Source organism: Mus caroli, unplaced genomic scaffold (genome assembly GCF_978045245.1).
Source record: "Mus caroli unplaced genomic scaffold, Mus_caroli_1 scaffold_17, whole genome shotgun sequence".
In the NCBI taxonomy this organism is placed as follows: Eukaryota; Metazoa; Chordata; class Mammalia; order Rodentia; family Muridae; genus Mus; species Mus caroli.
In genome coordinates, this window is record NW_028227272.1 from 13,025,927 (window position 1) to 13,040,237 (window position 14,311).

Sequence of the window (14,311 nt, forward strand, 5' to 3'; positions counted from 1 at the left end):
GTTCAGTTCTGAGCCCCATTTTTTAATGGGGTTATTTGATTTTCTGGAGTCCACCTTCTTGAATTCTTTATATATGGGATATTAGTCCCCTATCTGATTTAGGATAGGTAAAGATCCTTTCCCAATCTGTTGGTGGTCTTTTTGTCTTATTGACGGTGTCTTTTGCCTTGCAGAAGCTTTGCAACTTTATGAGGTCCCATTTATCGATTTTCGATCTTACAGCACAAGCCTTTGCTGTTCTATTCAGGAATTTTTCCCCTGTACCCATATCTTCAAGGCTTTTCCCTACTTTCTCCTCTATAAGTTTCAGTGTCTCTGGTTTTATGTGGAGTTCCTTAATCCACTTAGATTTGACCTTAGTACAAGGAGATAGAAATGGATCAATTCGCATTCTTCTACATGATAACCGCCAGTTGTGCCAGCACCATTTGTTGAAAATGCTGTCTTTCTTCCACTGGATAGCTTTTGCTCCCTTGTCAAAGATCTCTTATACTTTCAAATACGGAAAAATTATATAGCTCTTAGTATAGAGGACACCAGTGTTCTACTTTTCTTTAAATACCTTTGTACACATGAAGTGCCTTTTAGCTCAACATAAACAGTAGCCAAAACTTCATATTTTGAGGTGGCATATTCTGAAATTCTGCGTTGAAAATGTATTACAGCAAATACATTACATTGCTTCTTTGTCCATCCCTGCTGCCCACTTACCACCACACAGGGGCACCAGTCACAGAGCTACTACGTACATTCGCTTTTCACTTCTCACTTGTGCATAGAACAATTGGCAATAACAAGAGACTATCCACACTGAACTTGCTAGCATGTTAGACAACAATCTCACCAGATGTCTTGGGTGTTTGTATTACTTGGAATGAACTAGATGTAACCATGTCTTCTGTATTCAACTGCACATGACTTCATCATCACCTGCCACTGAAGGACACACTGCCCATTACGTCCCAGGTGAACTTCGTTACAGTAGCCGAGTGAAGGGGAGCAGAGAGTGGAGTTGAAGTGTTAGGAAAGGCATTTCTAGGAAGACAGCTCCGCATTGCTTTGCCTGATGCATCTGTCACACTAGCATGACTTATTTTTACCAAAACAAAACTGAGTTTTTTCTGTCTGCTGTTGTATTTTCAAGTAAAATAGCAGATTCTGAGCAACTCTGAGAAAAATCTAATGATTATTTTGTTTTTGTTTTTAGGGAGATGTTCCTACTGTAGCGGTAAAATTCCCAGAGCAGTAATAATGTTTAATTTCTATGAACAAATTTTCTTTAATTTTTTAAAAATTTTCTTTAAATTTTAATGGTTGTATTGGGTGGTCTGGGGTAATTGTTTCTTGTATAATTACAATACTGTACCTATCTATCTTAGAGAGTTACATTTCTCTTTTCAGTACACATTGTTACTTTCTTCTACAACATCCTCAGAGACCAGGTTAAGGAGAACTAGAGATATTCTACCATTAGCCTGATACTTTCTGATTTCCAGGGCTGATGTTTCTCAGGCTAAAGAAAATCTAGGCTGCAGATGTTATAGGTGCTCCTAATGCTAGCTAGGTCACTCCCGGGCAATCAAGAGGGCATGACTTGTATTTTCACCATGTCATCTGACTGTTTGTCTAGGAATGCAGACATAGAAATGACCTTGGAGAGAGCTGTGAATATGCTGGATGCAGACCATATATCAGTATCCAAGATCTCTGCCGCAGCTACCTTCATACAGCATGAGAGCTTCCAAAAATCTGAAGCACGGAAAAGGGTGAGTATCTTCTAAGTCCATGTTAAATCCAGCAAAGTATCAGTGGTATGTTGACCTTGCACACCAAAACCAGTCCTTAATGCAAATGTAAAACCTTTCACTGAAGGCTGGAACAGTGCCTCCTAGTATACACAAAGCCCCACGCTGCAGAACCCAGGAGTGCAGATGCAGGCCTATAATCCTAGCACTTGGGGTGAAAGCAAATGGATCAGAAATTCAAGTTCATTCTTGCCTACACTGTGGATTTAAGGAGAGCTTGAGCTGCACTGACCAATGGGTAGAGTGGAATGTCATTAGGACTCATTCGATTGCTACATTCCTCTAGCAGGACAGTAATATTTGATTTTCCACTAGGTCCCTGGCCTATCTAGGCTCAGGTTTTTGGTCACCCTGGCAGCGTTGGGTGTGGATTCCATCTCATGGAGCGGGCCTTAAATAAAAATCTTGGTTGGTTACCTCCATAAGCTTTGTGCTATTATTGTCCCAGCATATATTGTAAATCTTGGGATTTGTAGCTGGGTTGGTATTTCCTTGTCTCCTTTGGTAGTGTGCACAGTACCCTCTGGAATCATAAAGACTGGTCCTTAGGGATGAAGAATCTAGGTGGGTACCAGCTTGACTTCTCTGTGTTTAGTGAGTTATATAGGTTGTCTTGAGCAATGGGGCCTTTCTGTTAATTTGTGGAGGGCAAGAAATATACAATAACCTAAGTTGTTTGAGGAGTCCCTTGAAATCCCTTTGTCCAACAACACTGTGCTGGTTAGTTTTCTGTCAACTTGATACATAAAGTCATTGACAGCAGGGAACCTTAATTGACAAAATGCCTTTCTATGATCAGGTTGTAGGCAAGCCTATAAATAATTTTAGTGATTGATGGAGGAGGACCCCACCCAATGTGGCTGGTACCATCCCTGAGCTAGTGGTTCTGGATTCTATAAGAAAGCAGGCTGAGCAAGCCATGATGAGCAAGTCAGTAAGCAGCACCCCTCCATGGCCTCTGCATCAGCTCTGCCTCCAGGTGCCTGCCCTGCTTGAGTTCCTCCTTTCAGTGAGTTTGATAATGAACTGTGACATGAAACTGGGTGAGATAAACTCTTTCTCTCCAACTTGCTTTTGCTCGTGGGGTTTCATCACAGCAATAGTAACCCTAACTAAGATAAATACAATTATATGTAACCCATTTCTGGCACTGGGTGCTTCATGTGGTGATGAGAGATGTCTAGTTAGAGCGCTGCTCCATCTGCCGATTATTTGGCAATTTTATTTAGACCAACTTTCTGTATGTATTTTAGGATGCTTCTACTGTATTAGGTTTCTATGTGAATTTTCAAATGGTCCTTGGTTTTAGCTATCCCTCTCCATGTACCCTCCCTTCCCCTCCTCTTCTCTCCTGCTCCCCATTTGATCCTCCTGTTCCAGTACTACCACTGCCACCCCCATCCATCCATCCATCCATATCTCTCCTATTTCCTCTAGAGATATGCATCCTCTCCTGTAGTCTGCTCTGTACCTAACCTTTGTACTTATAGGGATTGTAGCCTTCTTATGAAAGAATTGACAGCAACACCCACATAGAAGTAAAACATTCCATATTTATCTCTCTGAGTCTGCGTTACCCCACTTGGGATGCTTTTTTTTTTTTTTTTTTTTTTTTTAGCTCCAGACAGGGGATCTGACACCTTATTCTGTGCTCTGCAGCTGCTAGGCATGCAAGTGGTGCACAGATATACATGCAAACAAAACACCCATATACATAAAATAAACAAACAAATAAACATAAATTACCTTTATTATGTTTAAATGTGTCCCTTATATCTGTAATCTCTTCAGGACTTTTATTATGAAGGAGTGTTGAATTTTTGTCTTAGGCCTCTTTTGCACCTAATAATCTCAAAGATTATCATGTGTTTTTTTTTCTTTCAATTTGTATATCAATTTATCTTTTTCATGTCTTCTTGGATTCGGTTTACAGGCATTTTATTGAGAATTTCTTTTTACCTGTGTTCATAAAGGAAATTGATCCATAATTTTCTTTTTCAAGTCTTTATGTGGTTAAAGATTCAGGGTAGCTGTGGACTTGTAAAATAAATGGGGCTAGATTTTGTAGAATTCTTTGTATATTCTTTGTATTTTGTAGAATAATTTGAGTAGTATTGGATTTTAATTCTTCTTTGAAAGTCTGAATGAATTCTTCTCTAATACCATTTGACCCTGGGGTTTTGGGAGTTTTGGTTTTTGGTTTTTGATTTGTTTGCTTGTAGTTAAGAGACTTTTTTTGTTTGTTTGTTTTTTTTGAGACAGGGTTTCTCTGTGTAGCCCTGGCTGTCCTGGAACTCACTCTGTAGACCAGGCTGACCTCGAACTCAGAAATCTGCCTGCCTCTGCCTCCCAAGTACTGGGATTAAAGGAGTGCGCCACCACTGCCCGGCGGTACCAAGTTTTATCTTAGTTACTTTTATATTGTTGTGACAAAACACCATGACAAAAGCAACTTACAGAAGGAAGAGTTTATTGGAAACTAAAATTTTCAGAGGGTGAGTTGATGACTATCACGACAAGAACTATGGCAGCCAACAGGCATGATTATAGAGCAGTACCTGAGAGTTTATAGTCTTATCTGCAAAGCTCCTCTCTTCCATGACACACCTTCTCCAACAAAGCCACACTTCCTAATCTTTTCCAAATAGTTCCACCAGCAGGAGACTAAGCATTGTAATAGATGACCCTTTGGAGATACTCATTCAAACCACCACACATTTTAAGTGTGTTGTGTTTTTTTCTGTTCTAGGATTTTGTTGTTGTTTCCTTCTTGATTTCTTTAATGACCAATTCATTTTTTTTTTTTTTTTTTTTTTTTTTTTTGGTTTTTTTGAGACAGGGTTTCTCTGTGTAGCCCTGGCTGTCCTGGCACTCACTTTGTAGACCAGGCTGGCCTCGAACTCAGAAATCCGCCTGCCTCTGCCTCCCGAGTGCTGGGATTAAAGGCGTGCGCCACCACGCCCGGCTGACCAATTCATTATTAAATATTGTGTTGGTTTATTATTTGTCAGTGGATATCAGTTACAGATATCTTCTTCATTAGAGTGTGTAGGGTCCATGTCTCCCTCTCAACACTGAGACTCTATTTGGCTTGAACATGTGCAGTCCTTGTGCATGCTGCCATAGTCTCTTGTCAGTTTACATCTACATCATTCCTGTTGTGTCTGGATTACATTTTCCTTGACATTATCACGTCTGGCTCTTAAAATCTTCCTGCCTTCTCTTCCACATAGCTCCCTGAGCTCTTTTGAGTGGGGGTCTGATGAAAACACCCCATTTAGAACCGACTGTTCTAAAATCTCTCACTCTCTGGCACATTGTTTGGTTGTGGCTCTCATTAATTTCCATCTACTGCAAGAAGAAACTTCTCTAATAATGTCTGAGCTAGGGTTGGTTTTTACTTTTTCCCCTTGGTAGCATATAGAATAGTTTCCAGTACCATGAGCACTAGCCTAAATTTTTTTTTTATGCCCTGATTTCTTAGTCTACTTTGTGTTTCAGACAGAGGCATATTAAACAATACCACCCACAGAAGTCCTCTCTTGAGATGCCAGATTTGGCCTAATATCCAACCAAGCATTTGAACAATGTTTGCCCCATTTTTGCTTTTTATGTAACTGTTTTTCATAAAAAGTACTTCCCTTAAAGTTACCACAAGCTATGAAGTAGATAATATATATGAAACTCAACACTCCTGACACCTCAGACAGAATGGAAAAGAGAAACTTGTTGTGGTGATTATTTTGATTATAATTTACTATTTAGATTAATTTTATTTATTTTTTAAATAGCATTGAATTTATTTATTTTAGATTAATTTTATAATGCTGTTTTTTTTTCTTTCCTGTCTTACTAGTCTTTTCCCTGGTCGACTCAAAAGAAAATATAAGGTTGGAAGACTCTTGTCATAAATTATACTTCTGCTATTTTTTCATATTCATTTATTATATATTGTGCCTGCACACATGTATCATGGCACACAAGTGGAGATCAGAGGACAACTCGTGGGAGTTGATTCTCTTCCTCTGTCTTCCTATGTCTACAGACTAGTTGCCCACAAGCTTTCAGGGATTCTCCTGTCTCTGCCTTGCATTACTAGTAAGAGTCTGCAGGAATGAGCACATCACACAGCTTTTGATTTCTGGGGTTCCAGAGGTTAAACCTATGCCATCAAGCTTGGAAGCAAGCACTATTACCCACTGAGTCATCTCGCCAGTCCTCATCATGCTTTTTGTATTAGAGAGGGAAGCTAGGGTTTGGTACACTGTGTAATATGCAAGTGTGCCTTTGGCACCAGCTGCACAATGTTCAGGCACCTGTATGTCTCATTTGACAACAAAGCCCATGGTCAGTCATAAAAAAGACTTTTTAACAACATCAGCATTATGATGATACAAATGAGTGAGGTCTGTACCAAAAGCCCTTGCAACCTGAAAATTGGCCAGGCAGATGTAGATGGAGGCAATGATGTGGGCAACCATAGACTATAAGTTACAGATGACGTGTTCACGTCTTGATTTCTTTATAGTGTTTGCAGCCTAAAACACTAAGTCACTATTCGGGTTTAACTGTTCATGTTTAACACTGTTCATGTTTAACTTATTTTAATTGACAATAATCTGCAAACCTAATGCATTTATTTTAGTTTATCTTGCTTTTTGTTTTTCATTCTTTTGTTTTGTTTTATTTCGCTATGTTTGGAGACTGGGTCTCACTTTGTAGCTTGCTAGCCTTCTCCTTCAACTTCATAAGTGGTGGATTACAGGCACTTACTAGCATATTCAGCTAAGAAATCTGTTTATCAGAGTTAGAGATATGGCTTAGTGGTTAATAGCACTGACTGCTCTTCCAGAGGTCCTAAGTTCAATTCCCAGCAACCACATGGTGGCTTACAACCATCTGTAATGGGATCTGATGCCCTCTGGTGTGTCTGAAGAGAGCAATAGTGTACTCATATACATAAAATAAATAAATACATCTTTAAAAAAATCTGTTTTTCTCTTCCTTTCCTAGGTGTAGCTCTTTCTTTTAATAGACATGCTCTCTCTTGCATGTATGGGTAGAAGAAATGTTTTAAATGACACATTCAAAGGTATAAATTTTTTACTTAAAATCCCCACATAGCTTATGTCATCCTTTTAAATATTCTAGGCAGTTGGCAGTAACTTAGATTTTGAGGTACATTTCAAGGCTTCCAACATTGCCATGATAAATATATTTTTCCTACTATTGATGGTAATTTCTATTCATTTTCATTAACTATAGAAGTTTATTCTGGAAGAAGTACTCATGTAATTCTGTATTCTTTTATCAGACTTTCCTGTCCCCAGATTTAAGGTTATCAAACATCTTATTTTTTTCCAGGCTTTTATTACCAAGTTCTTTTTCTCCTCTTGAACACTCTTCACCCATCCTTTTTACTTAGCCTTTCTTCTGAAAGCTTATTGACAGATTTTTGCCTCCAGAACAGCTCTTCTGTACAACCTGAGTCCCAGACTGTGCTGCATACAGTATTGACTGATAAGTATTTTGATCAGCATCAGTGAACATCTGTTCCTAAGATATTGAATGGCTTAATGCCACATCAAAGTTAACAAGTAGGGTTGTATTCATCAGAGTTCTCTAGAGTCACAGAATATATAGAATATCTCACTATATAAAGAGAATTTGTTGTGATGACTTACAGTCAGTCTGTAGTCCAGCTAACTCAACAGTGGGCAGCTGTGGATGGGAAGTCCAAAAATTTAGTAGTTGCTCAGTCCTGTGAGGTTGTTTGGGCTGGTCTTCTGTAGAAGTAGGTTCCAACAGATGTGCTGGCAAGTAAGTACAAGCAGAAAAAAAAAAAAAAAAGAGCGACTTTTCCTTCTTCCAATGTCCCTATGGAGGCATCCAGCAGTTTATGGCCCAGATTAAAGATATGTACCACCACACCTGGATCTGGGACTTGCTTTGTCCCAGGCTGACTCAGGGATCTCTTTGCCTTAGTCTTCTGAGATCAGAGACATGTACTACCTTGTGTGGGCCTAAGCTTTTTGTGACCCCTGTGCCTCAAGATCTCCATGCCAAGATCCAGGTCAGAAACTTGTGTCTTCCAGCCTCAAGATCTGAACCACAGGTGTGCCCTTCAACTCTGGATTGTAGTTTATTCCAGATATAGTCAAGTCGGCAACCAAGAAGAGTAGCCATTATAGTTATATACATTTATTTCTTCCCTAGGTCAATCAACTTCGAGGCATCCCTAAGCTTCTACAACTGCTCAAACTTCAGAATGAAGATGTTCAGCGGGCTGCTTGTGGGGCCTTGAGAAACTTGGTATTTGAAGACAATGATAACAAGTTGGAGGTAGCTGAACTAAACGGAGTGCCTCGGCTACTGCAGGTGCTGAAGCAAACCAGAGACTTGGAGACAAAGAAGCAAATAACAGGTATTTCCTACTAACCCTTAAGAGCTGAACACTGTAGAGCCAGCCAGGTGCTTTACATCATGTGTTTTTCTTACGTTTGTTTCCTGGAGTGGATGATGAATAGACTCATTGAGACAAACACCAGCGTAGCTTATATCCAGAATTTGAACCCCTTTCTTCTGAAGGAGAAAATATTCTGAAGTTTTTCCTTAATATTTTAAATGAAAAACTCTATAAACCTATGACTAAATGTTTTTAAAACAACTTTTGACGATGTGAAATTTTTTTCTTACCTTTTGGTTTGAGCATGCATGGGCATTTGATGTTATCCCAGGCATCCCAACATTCCAGAGGAAATGAGAAGCACAGCCAAGGCAGCAGTCAGCATCCGGATCTGTGAGGGGAGGGAAACGGAGAGGTCCATGCATTAGAATTTTTGTTCAAATTGTTCAAAATGCAAAGAGTCATTTTCCTATCTTTCTGCTACCCAGCCGGACTCCTCTTACTAGAACCTTCATAGCTGAAGTGATTTTGAAATGTAGTTATCACCAAAAGAGACTTTAGAATTTGAGATAATATGAGGTATTAAATCTCAGTTTTACTGTCAAAGAATCTACAGTTCAAAGAATGCAATACTTTTAAAGTTATCAAAGGTTTTAAGATTTAATAATAATAGTTACCAGTGTTCTGGTAAACACTTTTTATCTTACTACCAATACTTGAACCCAGGCCCTTATTCATGCTTGGCAAGTTTGCTGCTGGACAGATCTCGTAATTTTTCTTCTATAAAATTTTACCAGTATATCCTACTTACATATATATATGTGTGTGTGTGTGTGTATATATATATATACATATATATATATATATACATACATATATATATGTATGTGTATATACATGCATACATATATATAATGTGTGTATATATATACACACATGTATATACACACACATATATGTATATACATGTGTGACTTACATGAAAACGTCTGCAGAAATGATGCCTTTGTTTTAGAGCATACCTTTGAGATGTTAGACACTGAGCCCCAGGCTGGGGAAATAGTTTTGATTTTCCATCTACTCAACTAAAGCATGAAGGACTTAGTGTGATAAAGGACCAAACATTGCATTAGAACTCAGCATTTTCAACCTGCAGCAATGAACCATAAAAAAAATCAAGCATATTCTACTCTCCATAGTCAGAAAACACTCTCGGGAGGCCACCTCACTGAGGGTCTTTAAAGGGATATAAAGGAGAGTGTTAAAGGAGAGTGACAGTTGTTTTTGGCAAAGTGAACATGTCTAGAAGGGAAGGAGGTGGGACCAAGCTGCTGGTCACACTAAGGAAACATGGAAGTTAGTAATTGGGTTAGGATACATAGTAGCAAGGAAACTTGGATGACGGGGGTAGTTTCGAGAAAATAATCCTTTTATCTACACTTTTCTTGTGCAAATGATAGAAGGCTAAAGTCAAAGAGCATTCTGTGATGCTGCTGCCATAGCAACCATCCAGGCATCTGAGGGCATGTGTGCAGCTGAGGAATGGAGTGCAAGCTAGATTTCCCCACAGGAGGACATTTAATTGTGTTAACTGAACTGTACTGACTCTTTGGCATTGGATACAGATTGCCCTAAATGATTCCCTTCAGCTCTGGGACATGCTTTCTATGCCTCAGGAAGATATAAGTCTTTCTAAGTCTCAGAGACAGTTTGGCCTAAAATAGCCACATTTTCATAGTGAGACGCCTGGATGTGAATCTCCCCTTTACTGAGCCTGCTCTCATTTGTCTGTGTCATTTCTAATCTTTAGTCTTCAGTGAAGATGGCAATATTTCTTCACTGTAAAAATTTATATTTTGCTATGCAAAAGTAAAGGAAATTTACTTAACCGTATTTCCACTTGTAGTGGGCAATATTAGTAAAATATGCATTTTAATAGCTGTAAGACCAATTTTTCAGGTTTTTTAATATCTTATTTGGCCATAAACTTATGGGCAGTGGAATTCTTATAATTGCTATATATTCAAATTGTCACTGACAAGAATAAGTTTTCTTTTTTCTTCTTGGCTAAAACGAATGCCTATTGGTAGAAAGCAGGTAGATTGATCTCAGAAGAGAGAGAGAGAGAAAGAGAGAGAGAGAGACAGACTGAGGCTTGGGTTCTGTGAACAAACTTCTATGAAGTTAAAATAGAGGCAAATAAAAACTTAAACCTTAATATTATGTTGCTGAATCTAAAATCTAACCATTAAGTGATATCTACTCAGAGTCATGGAAGAGATGAGACTCAATTCCTGCAGAAGAGAAATCATTCAACAATGTAGTGCACTCTATGGGGGTTGGGGCAGGTGGGCGTGCACTAGCCAGAAGGTAACAGGGCAGCAAAGATAAAGCATAGATTTAGAAGGTGTTAAGCCAGGAATACTGTAGGGAAATGTATGCTAGCTGCCACCAGGAAGATTAGAAATTCCCAGCCATTGACCTAGTCAAGGCATATCAAAATTAGCTGGTGTGTATGTGTGTGTCTGTGTTTCATCATTCACAAATCCAGAGAGCTCTTGGTTGGGTGCAGCACATGTGTGACCTACCTGGAGCCAAAGTGGTTTAACTAATTCGCCACTACACATAGTGCCAAAAATTTGGGGATTTTAGGGATATATATTGTTTCCCTAGGTATGCCATATAGCCTTGACTGGCCTTAAACTTGCCTCATTCTCTTGAGTATTAGGATTGTAAGCAAGTACCACCATGTCCAGAAAGGAACTGTTTAATTGTCCACACAAAAGCACCGCTCTCATCCCACAGGGTATGAGTAGTTTTCTCTGAGCTAGATAATGCTGCTATGTCCTAGGGCCCAGAGTTAGGTTACCCCAAGTATTCTAGTGTGGTAATGACTTCATGAAACTTTGATAATAACAGGGCAAAGAAAGGTATCACTAGTAAGGTATTGCTGCATACATTGGTGGAAACATCAGGTAGGGAGATTAAAGCTAAGTGAAGAAGTCTCTGGAAATCTTAGATACTTTCTGATGACATTCTTAGTCTTTGAATTGGTAGAAGCTAGGGTCTATTTGTATATTACAGAAGGATTTTTAGCTGAACCACAGGGATTTTAGGTCATACATAGAGATAGTTAATAACATGCTATTAAAGAGATTAAAGATCTCTCAAGATGTTTTGACACTCAACTCACCACCATAATTGAAATTTTAACCAGTCTTATAGAATATTTAATAGAGGTGCCCCAGAACTTACTTACACTCAGAAATATAAATTCTTATAACCATTTTGAGATTTTTGGTGCAGTAAACCTAGAGTGTGGCCCAGATTCTGATCTATCACTGGGTTCCTTTGCAGACTTCCAATCTAACACTAACTTAAGGATAAAAATCCTTGTTAGCATATTGGTAAGAAATGAGCTAATTTTTTTTACCCAACCCAGGTTGGATCTTTTAAGTAGGTCTTTCTGGTTTCTATAAAGTCTTCTGGTCTCTACAAGGTTGCTACAAGGCCTACTGGTTCCCCCAAAATCTCCCTCCTTAAGATTTTCAGCTGGTGATTCAGACTTTGCCTTCTGTAACCACAGAGTTTGGTCTTCGTCTGTTTAACCCAGCCTTTCTTTAGTGACTGGACATTGAGCATCCCCGCATATAGTGACCCTAACATCTTTCAGCTATGTGCTAAGGAATTACCCTATTTCTATCTGATTAGTGCTAAGTTCTGTGTGTGTGTACAGAAAGGTATGCGCATATCACCAAAGAATACTTTTCTTCTGATGTTATGCCATCTAGAAATTTGATGGCCATGACCTAGGTATACATTAGCCTACATTAATTTTTTAAAAACTACACAAAACTTCCTAAATTATATATTTGTTTAGATATAGTGTAGCATGCCAATCTAAGAAGGGTATATATTGACTGTAAAAGGAAAATTCCATTCCCTTTGTTCAAGGTAATCCTCTTTGGTTTTTATGTAAGATGTATTGAGTACTTTGTATGGTTCTTTGTAAAAAGAGGAAACTTCACTGTGCTTCAGATTTTTTAAGCCACTGACAAGCAGAGAAACTTGATTTGTTTGCTTATTTTGAACTCCAGGAAGTCCCTACCCATATAGCCCCGCCTCTCCCCCACATTCCTTCTGGCTTTCTCTCCTGTTTCTCTCCTCTTTTCTTTTGTAGCTTATTAATCAAAATTCAACCTCAGGCCTGCCTTTACATTGTCTCCAACTACCTTCTGAGTTTTATTCTCTCTGTCCCCTTCCAGGGCCTCTTAAGATGAAGTGAGAGGGATGAAGCCATTGTATTGCAGAACCCACGGCTGAGACACTGCTCCTGACTAACCCCAAATGCTAGTTTGATCAGGAAAAGACTTCCTGAAGTCCAGAAATCCTGTTCCCAGCAGACATCAGTCCTACTGTGACCTTATCTATTGGAAGCTATGTGTAGACTGCATGAAAATCTGGTTGCTGTTTAAAAAATTATACACAGCCAAAGCAAACTGTTTAAGCCTGAAACATTAGACCTCATATGTTCTAATTGATTGGGCCAAATGCACATAGAGCTATGTAGGCCATTATTTAGTCATTAAAATCAAGGGAGATGATATCACCTATCATAAAGTAGATATCCTATATATCTCTGCTTTCATTGCCATACATTTAAGTAGAAAGTATTGACTGGGAGGGTGGACGAAGATGAGATGTGGAAGGTACAATCACCCCTTTTCTCTTCTGGCCTCTTTGCCCTTTCCTGTATGGTAGTTAGTTGGAGCATCCTATAAGAGACAAAAAGATAGCAAGACAATTACACATGGGCAAGGCCATTGTCACAGCAATGTGTAGGTTCCTCTAAGAAGTATTTGGATACCAAAGGTACATTTTAAAAAATCCTACACGTGTATATAATTATCTTTCAGCACCAAGCTCTAGTTTCTATGAGTAAATGCCCTGGAAAACCTGGGTTTGTTTTGGTTTTTGTTTGTTTGTTTGTTTGTTTGTTTTTGAGACAGGGTTCCTTTGTGTGTAGTTTGGCTGCCCTAGGACTTGTTCTATAGACCAGGTTAGCCTTGAACTCACAGAGCTCCTCCTGCCTCACCTAGTATTTTATTTTCTTCTTTTTTTTCTGGTTGGTTGGCTTTACAACCTTTCCCTTTAATAATGGCATCAGGGGGAAAATGAGCATTGTGTGAGTAGCTGTGACTCTGATCTCTGATGGTGACATTGTGGAGACATAAAAGGCAGCAATCTTTGTCTTTCACTGCCAAACCCTAAAAGAAGTATAAAAGAAGGTTGCCAGATCCTGAAGGCAGAAATCCCTATCATGGGACAGCAGTTGACAAACATTAACTAGGAGTGTTGACCAGCTGCTGCAGTAGACAGAGAAACATGTTGTGTAGCTATTCCTGCCCTAAGTGGACAGAAAGTACCAAGTTACAGGTCGTGAGGAGCAGCACTTAGGAACATTGCTGTCTCCCTGTCTTTCTGATAGAGAAAAACAAAAGGACAAAATTCCTTTAACCTACTGAACAGTAGTTGCAGGAAGGCTGTTTCTCACCTCTAGCTGGAGTATGTTAGGTCGATGAGGTCAGCTTTGTAGTAGAGTCCATAAAAGAAACAGCAATAAAGCCTAAGTGTGTGTCATTATTTTTCTTACTGCTAAGATAAAATACCAAACAACAGTGACTTAAGGGAGCTTATTTGGGCTCAGAACATCAAGAAATCTAGCCCATCGTGGTGGGACTGGAGTCATGGAGCTGCTTCTTCACATGGTGGAAAACAGAAAGGGATGGAGCAAGAGGCAATAGTCCACTAATGACCTACTCCAGTGACCTTCCTCCAGCCAGCCTCCCAAAATGGGAGGTGAGCTTCAGAACATGGTCCTGTGGGGGATATTTCAGACTCAAACTGCTTTATTCTCACTCCTGGTTCATTTGAACCTGCATGATCTTGCATATTAAGTAATAGATAATCGTTCTTAGGAATTTAGCATCAATGAGCACCAAACAGGTTTCTGCCCCACATCCTTTTAAAATACCTATTCACAGTCTTGAAGTTGATGGCCTTGCCTTGAGTTTGAGCACTTTTCTCACTGAGCCTGTTT

At 39.2% G+C, this 14,311-nt stretch overlaps 1 protein-coding gene across 1 annotated transcript in view; it reads left to right on the plus strand.

The window, feature by feature from the left end:
• Nucleotides 1-14,311, plus strand: part of Pkp2 (plakophilin 2) — a 60,176-nt gene that overhangs the window by 17,603 nt on the left and 28,262 nt on the right. Inside the window, exons 4-5 of the mRNA XM_021184706.3 lie at nucleotides 1,631-1,766; nucleotides 8,022-8,229. Of these exons, the coding sequence (XP_021040365.2) occupies nucleotides 1,631-1,766; nucleotides 8,022-8,229 (344 nt within the window). The remainder of the gene's footprint in view (nucleotides 1-1,630; nucleotides 1,767-8,021; nucleotides 8,230-14,311) is intronic.